The sequence below is a fragment of the Pyrgilauda ruficollis genome, unplaced genomic scaffold (genome assembly GCF_017590135.1).
Source record: "Pyrgilauda ruficollis isolate IOZ18807 unplaced genomic scaffold, ASM1759013v1 scaffold2, whole genome shotgun sequence".
NCBI lineage: Eukaryota > Metazoa > Chordata > Aves > Passeriformes > Passeridae > Pyrgilauda > Pyrgilauda ruficollis.
The window spans coordinates 3398182-3421390 of NW_024519206.1; the positions used below are offsets into that span (position 1 = coordinate 3398182).

Genomic DNA, 23209 nt, shown 5'->3' on the forward strand with positions numbered 1-23209 from the left:
ATACGCTGAACTTTTGCTACCCTAGTGTGCTAGAGAGGATGCTAACTAATATAATTGAGGCACCATGAAACATGCCCATGGAGAGGTATGTTCTGCTACTCAGCATGCCTTAGGCATTTGTATATCTCATCTTTGCGGCACTCACAGCCATGAATTTTGGGTTTGTGTTGTCTGAGGAAGTGCACAAGGACAATCCTTGCACAGTGCCTCAGAGGCAGGCGGTGCAGTATAAGGTTTTGTGGGCTGAGCAGCTCCCTGGAAAGACCTCGTATCCTGGCTCAGGTAGGGTCCATCTGCACTTTGTATGTCAGCCCAACATAAGATAGCAGAAATAGCTCTGTGCTGGGAGGAGGTGCTGCTGTGGCTGGGTGGTTTTCAGGGCTCACACCAGCCTGCATTGGTGTGTATGTGTATGTGTATGTGTATGTGTATGTGTATGTGTATGTGTTACCTACAGGGGCTCCTGTGTTCACCTGGCATGTGGCATGCTGGGAGGAGCTCCATGTGGGGACCAAGGTGTGGTTATCTCTGTGGCCCATTTTGCCCTGTATCCTTCAGTGCTTCTATGTGTTCCTAGCTGGGAAGATGTAGGATGTTCCCAGCTAGCTTCACTATCCTACAGTAGTAGGTTTGCGCAGTAACATCTCATTTTTTGCGAATTGTTTGTGTGTGTGTGTGTGTGTCTGTGTGTGTGTGTGTGTGTGTGTCTAGGGGAGTCCCATGCGTGCAGCACTTCCTGCTGTGCATTGGGGAACATGAGAATCCCATTAGACAGGTGTAAGGTTTCCTGCCTTCCATCTGCTCAGTGAACTGCACCAGGCTCAGCTGTCTTGGATGTGTAAAGGTTAATGGTTGTCCTTCTTTCTGCAAGAATTTTCTCTGTGCTCTTTTGCTTTCTAACTTTTGCTGTACATAAGTTTAGGTACCTGATTATTTTGTGGACTCACATAAAGACAAAGATACTAATCTTCTGGTGGCTTCTTTTAGAGGATGGTTATTTCAAAATGGTGCTTTATCTGCTAAAATAATGTAAGCCGGATTATTTTGTGCTATTTCTCTTGTAGCCCATTGGACTGTGCTGTGGATTTGTTTGGCTACAGCTACTCATTCTGTAATTATTGTTCTTACTTGGATTAGCATGCAATGTAATACTTGGTTTGAATAGTTCCTACCTGATTTATGTTGTTGTTGTTCCTTTGATATCACAGGTTTTGAGATAAGTTTTATGCACTGAAATCGATTAGCTTCCTTCAGTGTATGAAGTGTACTTGCAGTAAAGCAGGGTTAGCCCTTCTTTGGATGAAGCTCTAAATATTTAATGAAAGTTCCTGTGAGAATGAGTCTGAGCATTGCATTAGGTAGCAAAGAACAAAAAATAAGGGGAAACTGGATTTCTCAAAGAGATTTTTTAGCAGTAAAATGCTGGAGAAGTTAGATCACTCTGGAATCCTGATTGTCTCATCATCACTAGTTTTTTAGTTCTGCATAAAAGACATTAAATGAGCAATCCTAGAAATAGGACAGCTGTCTCCAATGCTGGAGCACTTTTCTCTGAGGAGCAGTATCACCTTTGGCTTTGGCTCATGGCATGATTTTTTTGTCCACTACATCAGTTCATCTTGCGGTCACTGTGACCTCTGAATGTTCCCTGTCGTATTCCAGAGAATATAGTAGCAGCTGTCACATTAGGTTGGATGTCCTTACTGATAGAGAGTGGAGACCATGTCTTCTTCTCTCTCGTTCTGTTTTGAAGTTTGCTGACAGTATTAGCCTGCATTTGTGTATGCATTCATCAGATGTGATTCTGTGTTCCTTCCATCTACCATGGCCTCTTTGAGCCATTTTGTTATAAAAAGAAATACACCAGCATATGTTTTCTTTCAATGTGTTGATATTCACAGATTGTATTAGCCTGGTGCAGGAAGAAACAGAGAGGATTCCAGTCCTTTTTTTCTCTGCAGCATATTGCTTACTCATTTTTGTATAAATAATAGGTATTCTGATTTATTTTGCAGCATCTAAACACACACACACACCAGTCTTGTATTTATCTCACGTTACTTCATGTCTGACTGTCAAACACAAACATTTCATGCTTTTCAGATACACAGTCAAATGGTTCAGATACACAGTCAAAAGGAAAGAGAAAGCTCTGGAGCATCTGGGCACCATATGAGTCAAAGCATGTCATTATTTTACACTTTTGTATTTAATCTTGCTCGCTGACAGTAAAAAAAAAAAAAAACACAAAAGGTATCTTTATTCCAGTGTGTTCTTACCATAAAATATTTAAAATCAGAAAGATACTTTTTGTTCTATGATCTCTCATGAGTACATCTACATCTCATCAAAGTGTTTGGGTTCTGTCCTTTTTTCCTGAAGAATCATGCTTGACAATTCAGCTTTAATTTTCAAATAGCTTCTTACTTAGGACAGTAATATAACACATTAACAAGCTGAATAAAGGGTATCAGAATGCCATTCTTCCTTTTAAGTGTCTACTTTGCCGTTTGATTAGACAGATAAGGCAAAACAAGGTAGATTCTGGTCTCTATTTCATTTGTACAGGAATGTTGGATTATTGTAGTAGATGATCTTTAATAGTCCATGCAGCATATTTCCTATCTTCTCTTTAGCTGCAGTAAACATCTCTCACAGACATTAGCAAAACCATGTTTCTAAAAGATCTGCTAAAACCACTGCCAGCAGAACCATATTGCCTCAGGCTTAGCTACTTTATCATTAAGTAAATGCATTTGACAGGTTCTGTGCAATGATGCTGTTTCATCACTGCCACTCAGCTTTGCATTACCAGCATTTCATTGTGTTACCACATTCAGAAATGACAGGGATCCTTCTTCACTTGTTCCAGGACAAGTGGGCCTGTGATGTATTGCCTCAGGAGCAGCAGCTGTAACAGTTATTTGTAGTGGATTGTTTCCTTTATGGTGCTTTTTTCTAAGATCAATTTATATGTACAAAATGCTTTCTAAATGGCTGTTTTAGTGGCATACTTATTTTATAAATGGGCTGAGCCAAGGGGAAGTACAGAACAATGCGAAGACTCTAAGGGAGCTACAGGAAAGACTGAGGGAAAATAACTGCTTCATGGCAAACTTTGCTTGCATGGTGTTTTATTCAGACAAAGAAGGATTGTAACCCTAGGGACTGTTGCACAGTCTTTCACAGTGCAGAGTCAAGAGAGGTTTTCTGCTTGGTGGCTAAACGGGGTGCCCTCTGGGACGCTGTGTTGCCACTCTGTTTTGGTGGCTTTGGGCTTGGTACGGGGCGTGCACTGTTACATGGTCGGACAGAAATTAATAACACCCAGCTGTTACATTTTTTTTCCATTTAATTTACCACAACTCCATTGTCAGGATCGCTTGGCACACGTTTTATTTCACAGTTTCCAGCAGACTTAGAGGCCAAATCGTGCCTTAAGCCTTCCTGACCTGAATGGTGATGGCTTCTGTGAAGCAGTGACAGTGTCAGCCTCCTCCCCGTGCCTGGGGGAACCCTGGCTGTCTCTGCTGTCTTTGGCCTGGGAACTCTGCTGCTTTTTAAAGTGATGCTGCAATCTCTCACACTTCCCAACATGAGCTTCTTTACAGCATAGCAGCGGGTGGCTGTTGGGCTGTTTGCACATTGGGCTTGCTATGCACAGGTTAGGATGCAAGGCTGAAGGATGGCAGATTTCTTACATTGTTTCTCCTCCTTTTCTCCCTGTAAAAGAAGAACCACAATCCTTCTCCTTTACATTCAATGAATATTTAGCCCTAGATATCTAAAGCCTCTCCCTGCCAGTTTGGTTATTTTTTGTTGTTTTTTTTTTTTAGCCCATAAACAGAAGCAGACATCTTAGGGACTGATATTTGGCAGTTGCTTTCAAGTGTCTGTATATCTGACCTAGAAAGCAGGGATTGTTTTTCGGTGCTGCCAGTTACAAAGTCTGAATGGTCCATATTAATTAGAATCATCTGCAATCCTTTTAGCATGTGAGCCTCTGGCATCATTAAGGATTTTCATGCTTTCCTTCCTAAAGGATTGATAGAGTTCAGTCCTCCAGATCTTTGATTATTTTTCTCATTAGCAAGCATCTCCATGCTATAAATCAAAGGAGGAGGAAAGATTGCCATTCCCAGGGTGCTTCGTAAAATGCCTTGGAAACCTGAGTCCCAGCTGCCTCCAGAAGAAAATAATATTAATGTATAAAGCCCCACTTAACCATTTAGGTTATCAGCCCATCTATAGTTTGTTCGCTTTAGTTATTTACAGGCATATCATAATATATTTAGTCAGACAATCAGATGATTTTAGGGACTAAAACACTAATCCTCTTAAAACAAAACAACTTACTTGCTAAGGCCAGCTCAGCTTAAACAGTTCTCTTGCACTGAATTTTGTCTTAATTTAATTAAATTGTGTAGGATCACCTCCCATTTTAAACTGTTTAACATAGTTAAACTGGTACAGTTTGTCCATATTAATGTTTTCTCCTTCTCTAACCTATTAAAAAGACCTTAGGAAAATGCCATTCACAATTTAATGTTTTATCTGGTAAAATAAAAAGATTAACTGAGTAACTATTTCAGTAATGCAATTTTTAGGATTTTCCTTCAAATATGTAAAATGGGAATTGCTGCCACTGGAGAGATATTGCTATTTTTTATTTTATTTTATTTTATTTTTTTCCCCAAGGAGTTTTGAAACAGTCTAAGTACGCCATATAAATTTTTTCATAAACAGAACCTATGAAAACAAATGGTTTTCCATTTAAAATTGATTTTGATTCATAAATTTTAGATGTACTTATTTACTTTAATAATTCAAACTCAGAAAATAATTTCTGAGCTGGTCTATTAAAAGTCAGACTATGGGTCATGAGATCTTTTGACGTTTTGACTGTTAATGTGAAACATTTTTGATAACTCTCATACAGTGAGTTCTTGTTTCAACTGTAATTGTAGCAAAAATCTCATTCCTTTTGTAACGATTTTGCTTTTTCTTCCACAAAATAAATTGTATAAAGGAAGGGAAGCACTAGCTCTTCTTCCAGCTAGCAGTTACTGGATTTTAGTATCAAAACAAAATGGAAAATTTGCTGAAATCCTTCACCTTCTTCTTCAGCTGAATAATATCTGACCTAAAAGTTGTAGGTTCCAACCTTTGTGTTACCTCTTCGAGTCCTCTGAAAGATTATAGATTACCTTTTCTAGATTTGACTATTAAATATGATTTTGTCTTTTGTGCAATTGTACTCAAAGTCCCTTGAAGTTTATTAGAAAGCTTTCCTTATATGCATATCCATGGAGTGTGGATCAAAGACTCCCAATGTGAGTACTGAAGTTCTTTTCAAGCATTTGCATGAGCTGATAGCGCATAAATCTTCTCCTGCCAAGTTCTTTCTTTACATTTGTGATCATTTAAGTTCTGCTTTGCTGCAAATACTTACTCTTGGTACAAAAACCAAGACAAAAATAGTGTTTGTAAAAAGAGTTTCCAAGGTTTGCTAAGGGAATAAAACAACTTGTGCCTTGTCCCCAAGCCTGTTGGTTTTTTTTGCTGCACTTTCAAACTGACCATTTTGGTATCTGGCACTCAGAGTGAATCTGTGTCAGTTCTAACTATTTGACCTGCTTCCCACAGTGACCCTCTTGGTAAACCAGCATAAATTTGCAGACTAAGATTTCTGTAGCTATAGAATTTAAAGTGTGAGTATGATATTGCCAGGAGATCTGTAATGGAGACCTGAACCAAAGGACAGACTTCAAATATAACAGATAAATTCAGCAGATTGGATCAATTTTCTGATTTAATTAGTGGAATTCTGTGAAATGGGAATCAGCAAGGTGTTGGTCCTGTCATATGTCCTTATCATTGCAGGCTTGCCAGAATTGTTCATCCTGATTTAAAAGTCAAATGGTTTTTGAAAACTATTAAATCCATTCTGCAGCATAGCTTTGATTCGAGAAGAATTTTGAAATACACATGTGTTTTAAATATTATTTGTCTATGATTTTTTCATAAATATACCTTAAAAAAAAAAAGTGTTTTAAACTCATGACTTTCTGAAAAGGGCTCTTATGGTTGCCAGGCAGCTAAAAGATAGTGCTGTGCTCTCAGGGAGGTCAGGGTTGCTCTTTTTATTGGTGAAGACTGGAAGTCAGAGGTGTCAGCCTGCTTGGAAGTGTAAATGCAAACCCAAGCAAAACCTTCTGGCTGTGCTCCAGCAGCAGTGCCAAGCTCCTTGTTCTCTGAATGTATTAAGGCATTTTATTTTATGATTAGCAGCAGCAGCTCAGCTCTGAACACAGGAGTGCACAGTGAAGTCAGAGCAGACTTCTGCTCTACGAGCACAAGTGAGCTCGCGTTGAGAGGCACAAATCCTCCCAACTGCTGATAGCCATCTTGCTTATAGTGTGCTTCAGGAAACAAGCAGCACAAGGAAGGTATTTTCTTTTTGCCAATCCTTTCAAAGTGGAACAGATCTGCAAAACAGAGCACAGATGGCAGCAGAATAGTGGCTTAGATGCAAACCATCCATTGAGGCAAGTGGTACTTTTCTGTCTCTGACTAGTAGCTTTGAATCTCCTGGTTTTGTATATAGTTTGTTTTGGAGACACACTTCAAATATACAAAAATATCAGAAAGTGAAAATCACAGTGGAGAGAATTAAAATTATAAAAATGTAGAGTGAAATGAATAAAAACAAATCACTTACCTGTACACACACATATTTAAACATCAGTAATTTCTCATCAACAGTTTCTTAGTTCAGATTTTCTATTTAATCAGCAGCACGTAAGTAGCTTTGGAGAAAGTGACACAAGAAACTAGGTAGAACTCTTTAAAGTAGCTAAATAATTATGCAGCCTTAAATTCATTCTGGCAATATTCAGACATTGGAAAAAAAAAAAAAAAAAGTGGTCTAGATACATGATAGATTATACATTGAAACTACAAATCCTACTGGATTGGTATTTGCTGACAGTATTTGGTATCATATTGAAAAAACACATTCATACACATCTTAGCATTTTATTCTATTGGTGAAAGAGTTCTCTTATCTCACAGTTGTTGTGTCCAGTGTTTTTTAAGGCTGTATGAGCTGGGTGTAACATGTTTTTCAATGTGCCATCAGTGTGAAGATGCAGAGTTCCTAATGTAAGCAATTCTGAATCTTTTGGAAATTGTAATCCAGGGTTAAAATTGTAATTTTAAACATGAGGTTCCTCCTTACATCAAAGTCAGAAGCCAGAATTTTGTTCTCTGCAGTTTTGGGCTTATTGGTTAGCTCATTTTTCCTAATTCACTTCTTTTGCTAGTTGCATTTGAAGTTAGAAGAAAAGAAAGCATGAAGCAGACTGAAGCCTGCAGGCTGTTAAGTAGCAGCTGATTGCTTCCTTATCTGTTTCTCAGCAGATCAAAATGAGAGTGAACAGTAAAGACACAAAACAGCTCTAATACCTATTCACAGTTGGGAATCTAACTGGATGTTTGGAACTGCTGCACGGAGCAATCTCCTGCCTTTCTGTTCGTATGGAAAGAGTCCATGGTAATGTTTCACTGGTGGAGCCCTTCATTTAGGTGCCTGAAGATTGTATAAACACCTCCTGCAGCATCAGGATCCCCTCCTCCCACAGACGGGGAGAATGAGGATAGTCACTTTCACATCCTTTTAGAAATATTTTTCTGGTAAGCAAAGGTGCCTTGAGACTTCCTACAGGATAGGTGAGTCCATATGCTCTGGGGGAGTTCCACCTTCATTTCTGGTCTCTTTGGTTCAGTTTAGTAACAGTCTGTGCTCTGCTTAGTGGATTGGCCTTTGCTCTCTGAAACACTGTGGCACAGCCTAATCTGTGGAGTCATGGCACCGTCTGCCGCTGAATTTTAGGGTTAGGAGGGCATTGCTATTTCCCATGTGAAGGGTCATTTTAGGACACTGTTGTTGCTGCAAGGGCAGATGCTTGGTTTGGGGCCTGTCAGATCTAATGGTGTTTCATTAGGGACGCGTGTGGGTATCTCAGTTCAGGAGATACCTCGGGTCTCAGTACACTGTCAGTGCAGTTTTCTCCTGGTCTGGAGAGCACTGCAGCTCTTGGTGACAGGAGATGCCAAATATGGTGTTTGCTTTCCTCCAGTTCTGCTTGAAGGTGTAATTTGCAGTGCTGCAAAGAGGATTCTGCCCTGCAGGAAGCCCCTGAGAAAGCAGACTTTGCTGTTATTCCTGTGAGGAGCCTTTTTTTTTCAAAAGTGTGGATTTTCCAGGCCTGGCTGCTCTTGACCTGGGAAAGGGGAGTTGGGGGAGAAAAGAAATCATGCAGAACAGATGTTCTGCAGCATCAGCAACAGATGAGGGAGGATTTGATTTTGGCTGCAGAGAAGCAGAGTCACAACTAAGCTGTCAGTATGTTGCACATGAAAATGTTGGACTGGGGCACATTCCCAGAGCCAAGTTCTGTTGCGATATGATCGTGATTACAGATACTAAATATAATTTTATGATGGCAGATTACTAAGGATATGTATTGGAACTGATGCCTTACGTGTTTCATACACTACTGCTAAGGCCAGACCCAAAGCTGCTTAAATCAGCTGAAGAGTTCTCATGGATTCCAGACAGTTTTGGATGTCAGAATCTATGCTTCATTAATGCATTCTGATGTTGGGAATTTTCCAAAAGGTTTCAAGTGTTTCATTTTAGTTTGTTTTAGTCTTTTCCACATTTTTAATCTACATAGTTGACATTATGCAATCAGAATAAAATCTTCTGGAGGTAAGGTTACACAGAGCATTGTAACATATGGCAGTGCCTGTTTTTCCATGGTAATAATAATAATAATGCTGCAGAAAAGGGAATGCTTCTGTTCAAATTCCTCCCACCTTAAATTTTGTAACAGTTCTCTTTTAGAACTGTGCTCTGAATATCTTCCTAATGCTTTGGACTTGAATTCAGAAAAAATAAATGTTGTTTTACCATCCGATCCTTTAGTAAATATATGACATCTGGGCCTCTTCCTCTTCTTGGTTTCTTTCTTCAGGTTATTAAAAGATGATGTGTCAAAATTATCTGTTACTTCTTCAGTAGTTAGAGCTGAAACAGCACCAGCATTAGTACTGTCCTAAATTTGAGAAAAAATAGGTTATTAAGATGCCTATGTAAAGGAAGAGAGTGAAAGCAGATCAGTTGAAAGAGAGTTGATAATGCTTGTACCTTGTCTTCTTAGTGCACCATCTAACAGCCCTCATTCCCTTTGTGCTGCTTTAGAACAATCTGTTATTTAGTAATACAGCTTTTTATCCTTCAGTGAGCCAGGGTCAGCTGCTGTGCACAGAGCATGTCCAAAGGGGATGCACCATGACACAGGGCTATTGTTTGCCACCACATGGGAGACTGAAACAGCGCCCAGCTCTGAAACAATATTGGGTAGTTCTGATTAAAATAGTGTCAGTGATGTCTGGGTGCGAGAAACAGACTGATCTGGCTTAGCCCTGACTGTGTTGTTCAGTGAGTTTCCAGGGGTCCTTGCAATGCCTGTGTCACTCCCTTTACCCATGGGAGGAGTCTGCAGGACTGGAGACTGCTAGGGAGCACTACTTTTACCTGCTTGGTCTAATGCTCCTCTCTTTTCCCCACAAAACTGTTCAACTAAAATGTTTTTTATCTCTTCTACACAGACCTTGCCAAAGTCCTTTGAATCCATTTAGGGGACCCTTGAGCAATTTGTGCTCTCTGAAAGGTCCAGAGTGGGAGCACCTCAGCCTGATTGGTGATTCCTGGGCCATGCACTTGGCCTCAGGTCTGTGACATTACCTTCTCTGCCTCTGTCTCTGGTGAATTGAAGTCAAGCCATTTCAGTTTTCTTTTATGAAGTAAGAAAGAAAAAAAGAAAAGCAAGAGCACCTAGTCCTTTTCCTCATGAAGAAGGTCTGGAGGACAAACTCATGACCTATTTGGAAAAAGATTGGCAGCTGCTTTTCTGCTGAGATGCAGTTGCATTTCAAAATCGGTGAGGAGTGTCCAGAGGAGAACAAGCGTAACTACGGTGCTCATCCACATGATCCAGGAATGTCGTACGCAGCATCTGTTCATCACAAACAGATTAGCTTTAATTTTCTATTCAGGATGACTGCACAGGCTATTCAAGATCATTTTTGGGTTGCTAAACCTCAAAGAATCTATTTCTTTCTTTTTTGATGTTATTGCCATGGAAACTGGCTAAATTGCAGGTCCAGATTACATCTTTACTGTGCACTCACTTTCATTTTGATCTGATGACATTCTTCAGGTGCCAGGAAGAGACAAAGAACAAATCAATAGTGTTCCTTGAAACACACAGTCACTCCCTGTGCCCTCCAGCCTTTACTACCTGAGTGTAGCCGCTTGTTTTCCATCTCCCAGGACAAGAGACTTGAAACCTGAAGATTTGTTACCTGCAGCCTCATTTTCTGTGATAGCATTGCTCAGCCAAGCTGGAGAGGACAACTCAGCAGATTGCTTCCTCATCTTTCTCACACCTGTGCAAGTGGTAACAGAGGGATGCACAGTGGAGTGCAGATCTTGGAAATGTTTAGCTGATGCATTAAAACTGTTGAAAACACATATAATTAGGAGTCAAGGAGAATTGCTATTAAAAGTAGGTGTCAGTGTCCAGAATGGTGAAGGCCGTGTGTGAGAATCCAGATAATAAATACTTAAGGGAGGAGTGTCTCTATGCATGTCTGCATGTGATGGCCCAAACCATAAGAGTTGCTCTTCCCATAATTTTGGGATTTGAGTGCTGTCTTGAGTGTGGGAGATCTCTAATTTTTTTTTTTTTTTTGGCATTTTTATCAAGGTGCCCGGTAAAGGTGCTCTCTCTTGTGACCTGGCCAGGATTCTTGGAGGTGAAACATAGGGACTGTACTTCTAGAGATCAGTTGCAAGCTCTTGTTTTAATCACATGATAATAGTGTTTTTTTCTGATGAAATAGCGTTTATTCCTCTACAAATCCTGTAGGTTTGAAAGTGAATGTTGGGGGGAGGAAACTGAAATGAGTTATGTGTATTTTCTTTTAAGAGTTTAGAAAACCTGGACATGAACGTATGAGTAGCCCCTAGGCAGCAGTAAAATTAGAAACTGGTACTTATATTGCAAGTCCTAATATATGCAACTGACCTTGGTGACATTACAAGAGCAATCTTCACACAGATAGAATTTTTAATGGAGTATCTATAATGCATTACTCATTGATGCCTTTGCCTTGCATCAGGCATTCAGGTCTTATGTCCATTTTCCACTGTACTTACACTGCAGTCAAGTTACAAGGGAAAAATCTGTTATTTCTTGCTGTATTATTTTATCTCTGACCTTTTGTAATAGAGTTTAGTTTTGGAGAAGCCTTTCTTTATCAGTATAAAGTCTTTTATCCTGATAAATATTACTATGGATCATAAGTTGAGGGAAATTAGTACCCTTGTGTTGCATGAGAAAGCAGCTTTGCATTAAATGAAATAGTTTTTCATTCTTTTTTGTATGCGCAGGGTGTTGAGATTGATTCTTTTTCATTCTGAAATGAAATGATCTGTTTCTGAACCAATATAAACTTGTTAGTTTATATGAGTGATTCATTGGCAGAGGTTGCTTTTGTTGCAGAAAGACTTGTGTATATTGACCACAGCTGATTATATGGCTAGTTTTGGCTGAACCTGGTAATATTATGATCTCTATATCCTCAAAATTTGTATTCAGAAGAAATTGTGGAGTGGGGGAGTTAAATTTTGACAACTATCATTTTCCAGCATGTCTTCATGAAAACTTGCTTGCTTAGGGAAGGAGCACTTTTCTTTGCTCTAGCCTCTGCTAGTGAGAGCAGTGCATAATCTAGTATTCATACTACAGGAAAAGATGCTGAGGAGCCAATTGTGTGTTCCTGATTCTGTCATGGATTCTGGCAGTTTTCTTGCATGTAAAGATGTGGCTTCCTGAGTGTGGAAAAATAAAATTAAGAGACAGAGAAGGAGCAGGCATTTTTGAAAATGTTGGCCTTGATATGTCAGTTTTTGCATTTCTAAATTGAAGGATTCTGAGTATTTCACAAGACTCTTTAAAGGCTCTGTGAGTGTTTGCAAGGTGTTTTAGAGCTGGTCACATGGGAAACTGCACTGCAGTGCAAAGAGCAGCATCTTCACTTCAGACCACACCTCTGGAACGTTTGTACATTTGGGGATAGCCTCATCTCAGAGATGGTCATAGATCTGATTTTCTCAGATGTATTATTAGCCTCTTCCCCAGGAATTTTATCAGGAGGAAAAGGAAAAGGTTTGTTTGTTTGTCCCAGATGCCCTCAGAGAGTGTCAGAGCTGGTATCAGTGTCCATTTGTTGTCATGTGCACTACGTGATGCTCCTGCCCAGAGCTGTGTTGTACAGGATGGATTGTTGTCTGTCTCAGGAATGTGGGAATGGATAAACTCTTCAGTGCAGTTCATGGCAAGTGCTCAGTCTACCTTATCATAAAAACATAAATAAATTGTGCCTGCAGATTTTACAAATTATTGTGAATCCATCAGCCTAAGTTAAAGAGTTAGAGTTTTTCAGGAAAAGGAAAAAACCCCAATCCTGTGTTTAGTTAATCAATAAGTGATGGAAAATCCAGCTTCTTTCCTCTGTTTATCAATAATATGTGATTTTATTAAATTGCCTGCCCTGTCTCAGTTGACATACAAACCTTGTTTGACATGTAGTGGCTGTTGCTTGCACCTGAGGTTGAATGTACTACATAGAGCATGTAACTGAGGAGGTGGGGTTTTGTTCATCCTTTCAGTTAATTCTGTGTGTTCTTTTTTTCCCTCCCCTTCGTGCTGCACGGCTGATTACCACCCTAGGACCTTGCAATGGGACACAGACCCCTCAGTGCTGCAACTCCAGTCTGACTCTGAACTTGGGTATATGTCAGCTCTTTTTGTTATCATTTCTTTGCAATAATTATGTTGAAAATGCTTCCTAGTTGAGCTGGTTGTGTGTGATTTTCATTTGCTTTTTTGACTCAAAAAGACCATAATTTAAGTTTCCTTTTTTTTTTTTTTTTTACTTTCATAAGTAAGAAGCTTCAGCAAAGTCATATTTGTGGGAAAAAAACCCCCAGCTATTTAAAGATGCTTATGAAAAGATAAATTGCTATTTCTGTTGCCTGGAACACAATACAAATAACTATTTCATTTCAGATGAAATGTTATTATTGTGGCATATATGTGCATGTATAGTTACACTGATCTTGTTTATACCTGTTGATTCAGACTGTTCTCTCTGAATCATTTGCAAGATACTTTTCCCCTCCTTTCTGCTTGCTGTAGTTACGCTGTTTCCACATGCAGTAACAATGTCCCCTTTTCCCTCTGGAGCTGTGTACGTGTTTAAAATTGTACACTTAGATATGATCATAGTCCAAGATTAAGTGCCATCTTAGTTAAGTTCAGGCCTATTAAGCTTTTAAAAAATTTTAGTAGAGCTAAAATTAATATTTTATAGTTTGGGATGGAACTTCTTTAGCCCAACAAGTGAAAAAAAAACCAGTTAATGTAAATTATGTAGAAATGCTTGCCTGCAGAGGTATTTAGGATAACCTGTTCCTCTAAAAGGGTGGCTAGCAGTACCTCAAGTTCTTCAGAGCATGAGTCTCAGGTAAAACCAAATCACTACTCTGAAAAATTTGTTCTACCAATGGACTTACAGGGTTGCCTGTTTTGAGTCTCCAGGCAACTCTCTTGTGCTTTTCTTGTTCATGTGTTACTTCATTCACCATTCTGTAAGAAAAACAACAGCTCCCTTTGGCTGCTGATTGACAGTGCTCCCAGCTGCAGTTAGGTGTGTTAGGTCTGTTCATCAGGAAAGATCCAGAAGGAACGTATCCAGAGAGTTTTCTAAACAGAAATATTTCTCCATATCTAGAACTACTAGGAATGTTTGTAGTTTACACGAGTGTGACTTTAAATAGGTCACACATCTACAACTTTACCTGGGCTGTACCAAAAAGGTAGAGTTTTTTGAGCTATTTTAACCCACAGAAACTTTATAGAAATCCCAGCTGCTTTTTTTACAGAAATTTGAATTAAAATATGAGGACTCCTAGGAGCTGTTTGAGAAACAGCTGTGCAAAGCAAGTTCCTTTATCTGACTCATGTAAAGATAACTCTGTATGTAGAGACTTCAATCAATTGCTAGTAGCCAGTGCAAAGACAAAAAAGGAGCATACCAAAGAGCAAATCCACAGGTATACATTTTAATGGGAGTCCTGTCCCTTTTGAAAGGAAACTGTCTTCAAACCCCAGGCAGAGTTAAACTTTCCTCTGGTGTTCTGAGACTAGAGCAAAAAAAACTCAAAAAGCAACAAAACCAATGCAAAAGAAATCCTGCAGTCAGCAATTAAATTATGTGTGTCTCAAAAAACTTCTAGCAGATACATCTTTTGTATGATACCTATGGACAGAAGAATCAGTTAATCAGTTTAATGCATGGGTTTTAGTCACTATCCTCCTACTGGCATCCCATTAGCAGTTTGGAAAGGAATCCTTCAAAGCTTATGTGTTCTCTAAGATGAATATTTATTGAATTTATGAGAATTATGAGCACCTCAGATGAAAAATGGGGATGGGAAAACAATCGACCATTTAGTGTCGCCCTAAAAAGAACTAGAGACTAGAACATTGCAGCACATATTTGGTAAAGTCCAGGTATTGAAAGGATGCTCCAGTTGTCTTTGAGTGCTTGGGCAAAGTCTAGGCCAACTTTTAGTAACATGAGAACAATTAGAGGTGGCTTGACACAGACAAACAGCAATCAGTAAATCACATTCCTTCAGATGAGAAGGACCTCCCAGTCATCACCAGTAATTACAGGATATGGGTGGCACAAGGCATTTGTAGAGACCAGCAGTTACTGAATTGAAAGTGTTTCAGATGAAGAATTGCATGCACTGTCTCAGCACAGTGCTGTGGGAATTAACTTGTAGGACACAGTGGGCAGAGGTTCAATCCACCCAACTAGCAGTTAAATCCAGCTCTCCTTTAGGGTCATGTTCCCCATCCTCAGGCAGTCCAGAAGATACAGCGTGACCTCATGTGAAACTGTTTTAGAATTGGGTGAGGTTCTAATTAGGTCCAGATTATACACATAATTAATTAGGGATTATACTTAACCAAGACCACTGTCACGAGACTTTCAATGCAAAGAACCTCAGTAAATGGAAGGAGAGCCTGGGGCAGCAGGGGACTTGTTACATAGGGAAACCAAACTGACCAAGAAGGCAACAAAGACTGCACATCTGGTGCTGAGGGAGGAAAAAGCACATGAGAGTTTGCTGGGGTGAGATATTTATTAAAGATTGAATTCACACAGACCATAAGTTAAAGCAGCTACAAAATACAAAACTACTAAAATTTTTACTGGCTGAAGAAACTTTCTTGGCCCCAGTAATGAGGTAGAAGTTTTTCTGTAGAGTTTTTAGACAATTGTAGATTTTGTTCATATTGGCAATGTCAGAGATGATTGTAAGGAGGGAGACTTGTTAATTTTTCTTCTTTGAAAAGTGGAAGGACTCAGAGCTACAACAACTGTTTCTGCTCTGGTGGTTTGTTACACAATACAGATGATTTGTACAGATGATTACCTGCTGAATCTAATTGCAGTCAGCTTAATAACAACCCAGACAGTAAAATGGATTTGAAAAAAAATGTGGCTGGTGCAGCTGAAAAGTTCAGTAGGTGTTATCCAGTGATGACGGTTTCCTTTTTAGACTCCCATTTCCTTTCAGACATGAATCTTGATTGAATACCTAAATCACTGTAAATTAATTAGGTCAAAACCCCTATGACTTCTGTTCTTCTGACAGCCTGGAAAATGAAGTGGATATGGATAATATGTAAGAATTTGCTATTTTTCCAAATTGTTCTCTTTAATAATGTGGCAAGTTGACAAACATTGTTTCCAGGAATTTATTTCCCCATAAATGCACAAGCATGCTCACACTTGTTGATTTAGGTAACTGGCCTTATTTAGTTCATTTGGTTTTGTTTGCATTATTTCTCTGCTGGAAGTTGGCTTTTTTCTGGTAAAACACTTCCAAGTAACTGTTTGTATATTACTCATTCCCTGCAGACAGTCAACTAATATTCAGGAAATAAACTGATTTTTTACCCTGCTGCTGAGTGAACTGTGCACAACTAAAAGTGCTCATGAGCATGCTCAGCTGCCTCTCTTCTTTTTCCCTTACCCACTTACAGTTAGTTTACTTCACTGATTTATTTCATATGGTTTATTTAAAGCAAGGGAAGTAGACAAAATAGAAGGCTATACTTGCCCTGCTCCAGTTGTGTTTTAGCTCTCCTCCAGCCATTGCATTAGGACTCCAGTAATCATAAACCTACTTCAAGGCCACTATTGCTCCTGTGGAAGGCAGAATCTCCTTCTTTATGGAAATTACACACCTTGCCAGTTAAAGACTCTGTTACTGCTCCCAGCTGAACATTTAGCAGTTTAATTCATCCTGGTGTAAACCCACTGTGCCCTTTCCACAGCTGTGTATCCCAGGCCGAGGATGAGCTCCTTTGAGCAGACAGAACATCATAGTAATGATGGTATGAAAGAGAATTTTGTTGCATGTTGAGAAGGACACAAGCAGGCCATTTCTCTCATTTGCAGTCCCTCTCAGCAGCATGGTCTAAAGGTTCAACAACTGGACTTTATTACAGCAAATGGTTCCCAGGTTGATTTTCTTCACTGCAGTGAGGTACTTCTCATGCATATTGTGTTGTGTTTCACCTTTACAAACACTGAAGTATTTTTGTCCTGTCCATAACAACAACATTTGTTCCTGCTGCTGATTTACATTTACCATGACTAACCTTTTGATGTTGTGTATTTCACCTTAGACGCAGACTGCACAAACTAGGGGTGTCAAAGATTACCCAGGTTGATTTCTTACCTCGGGAGGTGGTATCATACTCCAAGGAGACACAGACACCTCTGGCCACACATCAATCTGAAGGTAAGATTTATGTTTTTGTTTTTGTTTTTGTTTTTTTTTTTAATTTTAATAAAAAATTTGCATTCTAAGTTAAAGAATATAATAAAAATAATAGTAAGTCATAACATAGCTGCTTATCATGTGTTTTCTGCAAGCCAGCTATTGTTTATGTGATTAATGGCTGTTCTGATGTGAATAATTACAAAAATCACTTTAAATGCAGGTGGAACCAAACTACTTCTGACTTACAATGGGTTGTGCTTAGATAGCAGCTTAATGGGAACATTTTTTAAAATAAATCATTATGAATATAATTAAAATTGTGCTTTATTCATTTTTTTAATGCTTTCTCAAGGAAGTTATAAATTCTGTGCTTTGTAAAGAGGCAGTGTTGGAAAGTTGCCCTCAGTTGTTTGGTCAGGGTAATTGTGTCCCCCCTGCTGTAGGTGAAGCTTAGGGAGAAGTTGCAGCTTAGGTCCATGTACTGAAAAAGGAGGTTTGCATACTTTGATGTGGACAGTCTTTCTTTCTTTCTGTCTGCTGACATCATGCTGGCATGTGTACTCATGGAGGTGTTTGTTGGCTGTTTGGCTCTCTTGTTGATAAGCAGATACACAGAGTGGCAGGGGCTTGCTGATCTGCCATTGCTGTACTGCAGAATGCTGATTGCAGGTCAGTGGAACCATTTAAACTGAATGCAAAACAGTACATTAGCCTGATGTTGACTGTGCACTAGAACAAAGATAGAAGAGGAAAAACTCAGAGCAGTACTGACCATAATTTTTGCTGTTTACAATGAAGGATCAAGAAATGTTCAACAACTGAGTAATTTTCTGCAGAAGATAGTGTAGAACTTTACCAGGCCTCATTCAGAGAAGAAAAATATTCAAGTAGGTTCAGAAGGTGGTGGTGGTGGTAAATCTGTCTAAATATAAGGTACTGTCAGGGAAAAGAGAGTGATAAATGCAGCCAGTTGTTTTGGGGTTTTTTGGGGTTTTTTTGTAACTGGGTAACAAGGTCTGCCTTAGGAAGCATAAATAGAAACTGTTGAGCTGGATGCTCAGATTCTGCTTTTCTGGAGTACAAGTTTACCTTGGTTATCTGTGGTCTGAAAAAATGCCTTCAAACACAGACAGCCCTTTTGCTTGGCTGATGCTCCTTGAGCAGCGTGTCCAAAGAGCTTTGGCTGCTCATAGGGAGGAGCTGCCTCAGAAGCCTCCCTGGGTCAGTCCAGCTCATCTCTGCTTGTTTCTCTGTGGGCTGCTGAAGCCTCAAGAAAATGGGTTTTGCTCCTGAGTCTTTGTCTTCTTTGCTTAGGACCAGTTGATGCTCAACCCTGGAGCACTATCATGAATTCATTGTTAGATCAGATGGAGAGGGTGTCCTTCCTCTCTGACACATGGCCTTTATCCAATGCAAGAACCTATGGATATGGGGAATTTAAGGCATGGCTTTGTGTTTGCCTCCCTCAGACCTATGACTCCAGCACTCATGAGCTGACCTGCCTTTCTGAAAAGAACAGGCTCACTTAAGGAAGCATCTTCTTTCAGTAAGATCTTGCTTTTTTCCCCAAGGACCTCTTCAACTATTACAAAATCCTTTTCTTACTAGACAAGAGGACTATCTCCTATCCTTCAAGGAAAAAACCCCAAACAACAGTGTGGTGCCATGGAGCCTGGCAGTCAGGACAATGAGCAGAGAGGCAGTGTGGTTTTGTGCTGGTCCTCCCAGCACAGAGGAAAGTCACTTGTTCCTCATTTGTGTGAAAGAAGATAAGTGCAAACATAAAACATCCTACACTTTGAACTGCCTGGGCCAAAACTGTGACAGAAGAGGTCAAGTATGTGGGTTTGGTGACTGGATTTGTTATATTTCCTATTCTCTGTCATCACAGCCAAGGAAAAAACATCAACAGTAGTGGTGTTTTACATACTAAACACAGAGGAAATATCACCCAATCTCTTCCTTCAGATGTGTGAGGGAGAGAAAGTGTAACTTATATTTCCTTTGCAATCTGCTGCTGGAGAATTCTCTGCATATAACTTGGATATGGTTATGGCTGTGCAGCAATAAAGGAGATTTAGGAAAGTTTGGTTATTCCATTGAGAGGCTATTTAACTGGAAATTCTCTAGGGGGTAAATAAGCACTGTGATTTTGGTCTCCCAGGTTAGATGGAAATGAATTCTCAGGTTTCCAATCTCCCAAGCATCTTTATGAATGCTGAGCCCTTCATGCTGTCAGTCTAAACATGAACAGAAGAGAGAGATTCCTCAGGAGAGTAGCTTAGAGAAGAAGTCTCTACACTGTTTCTATGCATTCATGTGATAAAATACAGCCATTATCTTTTCAAGATAAATAGTTCAGCCATTACTATGGTTATGGGCTCAGTTCTTTAGCATCTGAAGCCTTAGAGTTTGAGAACAGAAAACAAAAAACTTATTTACTTGGTTGAGTCTGACTTCAGCATTTGCAATTCACTTTTCACTGCCTGTCTTAAATACTGGAAATGTCAAAATGCAGAATTTTAGGATGAGATTGTCCCATGCTTGCTTCTTGTTTGGAAGACAACTAGTGAAAGATACAGCTGGTTGGAAAGATGGGTGAAAAGAGGACTTGGACTCCATTCAAAGTTCCTGAGTTTTTTTCTAAATATCTTCATCAGGTTTTCTGCATTTGCTTCTCTAGAGAGCAAGAAAGAAACCAGATCTGAGGTACTTTAAACCTACTGCTGTTCTGGAGCTCAGTGGATGTTCTTTGTGGTAATGGCTATTGCCCACCAAACCTAATAAAACTGGAACAGGAAGGGTTCACTCTGGTAAGTCCATGTGGTGCCAGAGAGCCAGATGCTCTGTGCACTGAAGTCTCAGCTTGTCAGCTGCTAATTTTAGAAGAAATAGTGTGGCATTATTCTTCACTGTATAAAAACCAGATTAACTCCTCTTTTCAGAGCAGGTAATTTGCTTTATTTCAGAGGAACAATGACAAGTCATTTCCCACACCAAGTCTATTATTTAGGGAGATGTGTATATGCATCATTCAATCCTTTGATCACAAGTACCTAATTCTTTTGCTTTATTTAGGTCACAGTCAGCTTCAGCCTTTTCTTTCCTTCCTTGCAGGATGACTTCAAAAACACACAGATCTTGGCGCTGGAGCCTGAGAAAAAAAAAAAAAAAAAAACATGCTCTTTATTTTCCCCTTCTTCGTGCTATAATTGAACTTGAATTCAGGTATTTGTAGGCATTGAGAGACATTTCACTAGTACTGTTTTTTCCATTCTGGAGTTGATTAAGACCTAGACCATGCCAAATATTTTTGAGAGTTCTCTTGGATACGTCCTTCATTGTGCAGAGGCTCTCACATCCCCTCAGGAGTGGCAGCCCCATGTAGCCTTCAATGGTTGGACCCTCCAAAGCACTGCAGACCTGCTGCTTGCTGAAGGTGCACCTAGGAGAAAACAGAAAAGCCATGGATAGCCTCTGCCCAGGAGGGGTCCCTCACTGCTGTGCAGCAGTGGGCTGAGCTCTGTGTGACTGCCTGCAATCCACCTTTTCAGACAGGAAAACAGTCTGTACATTCAGGCTCTGCTGATGCCTGCCTCATCTCCAGCTTACTGTTCTGCTCTTTAATGGGCCAGAAGGTAAAATCTTGGAGAAGGGAGATACTCCTCTGATCTGGGTCCCCTCAGAAACTGAGGGCTGCAAGAAGGAGAAATTCTGTGACCTTTCTGGCTTTGCTGTCCAGTGTCAGGAGTGTTGTTTCTTTTGCAAAGTAGAAATTACTTCATCAATAAAATGAGATGTTCTCACATTCTGCCATGACAGACTGTCACTGCAAATAGGTTAGTCAGAAATCCATTCCTGAAAGAGTAGGTCCTGTATACAAGAGAAGATCTGGCTTTCTAAAACAATGGAAGTCATGTGCACTTCATCAGTTTATCATCTTCAACAGATATTTGTTCATGGGGGAAACAAATGGTCTGCCATACTCACCTCCTGAGCAGGGTAACCTCATCCTATGTCACAAAAGTAGCTCCGTTCTGGCAAAGAACACAACTGAGACCTGTGATCCATCTGTTTATCTAGCTTTTCAAACTCTAAGGGTATTTTGGCTGTTAGAGAAAAAAGAGAAATAAGCTCTCTGCTCTTTCTGGAAGTACGTTGGAATGAAGCGGCAAAATGGACGTGGAGCTCCAGAGACTGGGTTGGGTTCTGCATGTGTCTGACTGTAATTCTCTGCACTAAACTTCCTGAAAGTTACCCTTTTTAAAGCAGTGAGGGAAGAGGGGAATTCTCTCACAGTCAGGCTCGTGAGACTCATGAGCCTGTCTGTGTGTGATACCAAATATTAAGTGCCTACTGTAGGGTGAAGCAAAATTCCTCTGGGTGCCACTGATTGCATTGACTAGTTCTTCACTGACAAATTTGATAAGAGAGCACTTTATATAGTCATATTGATTTAGGTTTGTCATTATGGAGTAAAATGGGTATGTCTTAAAGAGTGATACTTTGGGATCATGTGAGGCCTGTGGCCTACTTTGAGTTTTAGTAATTGGATGGGAAGTTATCTGTGAGTAGGACTGACAAGCTCCAATGCTGTGAAAACAAGTCAGACCTCTGGAATTTTATCTTTTCCATGATAAAATCCATGGATATTAAGTATTTTATTTATACTTTGGTTCTATTTATACTTTGATTATCAAGTCCAAGATTTCCCATTTAATCAGTGAGCAGATCTGTCTCTGTACATGCTTTAGGATACTGTGCAGCAGCCCTCTAGCCCAGCAAACTCTGCCCCAGTCCTGCTGTGCCTTGCTGTGCCTGACTGTAGCTCAGCTCTAGCTTTCAGGATGCATGCTGTACTTTGGAAAAGCCAGTCCCAGAACTGAGATCATACTTGAGCTTTCCCATGGCCAATCTGGCTAGAGCTTGTGGATCAGAAGCTGAGGTTTAAGTTAAAGAGCTTACTTTGGCTTTTCCCTTCCAGAGAATTGTAAGCTCAGCTCCAGTCTCAAAAGGACATGTCTGGACCCAAGAATAGCTTTGAACGCCTCATTTAATGGGAAATGCAGATGCATATTTGTGCATTACCATGCATGCAACATATGTGTCAGGATACATGATAATGTGTGATGGAAATTGGACAGAACTAGGGGGAAAGCAAAGACCTTCTGTTGTAAACAAAAGGAGGTGCTGAAAAGCAAAACTAGGATAGAAATCACTATTACAAAAAGAAGATAACCTAAGGATGAATCAGTTAAAGCAGAGAAACTTTTTTAAAGAAAAAGAGCCTTGGGATTTGTACTAATGGACACTAATTTTGTAATAATGTTTTGTAACTTTGTAAAATATTGTGCTCCATCCTGAGCAGTACCATGTATCACTAGGTGTTCCTAGTTAGCTATAAGAAATACAGTTTGCCTTTTCTGCTTAGACTGCAGTCCATCAGAGTTGTACCGTGAATCTCAATAGCTGACATAAGCATTCTGATTCAAGGTGGCTTTGTTTGATTAAATCAACAAAGCTTAATTTGTACTGTTGTACCAGACTGTACAAGATTGGATGAGACTAGAATGAAGCGGTACAAAGATCTGAGGCATTGCATTGTATAGCAGTCTTTCAATAATTCCTCTTTCTTTCTGTCACAATTTCATCACCTTTTCTAAAAAATACGGTTTTCAAGGTGGATTTTAATTTTTTTTTTAATTTAGTTTTGCCATAAAAATCTTTCAAAGGCATTCAGGCGGCGCCCTCTGGTGGTGCAGCGGTGAAGCGCCGCGCCTGAGGAATGCCGGAGGGAGGGATGTGGGAATGCTGGGGTGACCTGCGGGAAAACACTCGCCCGACCTTCTGTCTGAGGCAAGAATTGTATTTAACACAAGGTGCTTGAGTTGTATGACTGAGATGTATGAATGCAAGTGCTGATGAAAGAAGTGTGAGAAGAGACCAAGGCATTACACAGAAATTGGTGGGAAAATATATCATTTAGAAATGTTAAAATGCCTGGAAAAATCAGCCATAGGTATTCAGAGCAATAATGCACAAGTGAAATCGGGTGCAAGCCCTTGTTATTGTCAATCCCTTTTGAAGTAGAATTAGTAAAGTACAATTTGTTAAGATACATGTATTCCAGAGCAGCCACAAAAGGCAGCTACTAGGTGTGTGGGTCTGTGTTCCTCTCCTTGCAATCTACAGACATTGGATGTA

General features: G+C 39.8%; 1 protein-coding gene across 10 annotated transcripts in view; it reads left to right on the forward strand.

Annotated features, from left to right (window-relative positions):
• Positions 1-23209, forward strand: part of DYNC1I1 (dynein cytoplasmic 1 intermediate chain 1) — a 211901-nt gene that overhangs the window by 53727 nt on the left and 134965 nt on the right. For all 10 annotated transcript variants that reach the window (XM_041466643.1, XM_041466639.1, XM_041466641.1 and 7 more), the window contains 2 exons: positions 12867-12926; positions 16908-17023. In XM_041466643.1, coding sequence (XP_041322577.1) covers positions 12867-12926; positions 16908-17023 — 176 coding nt within the window. The remainder of the gene's footprint in view (positions 1-12866; positions 12927-16907; positions 17024-23209) is intronic.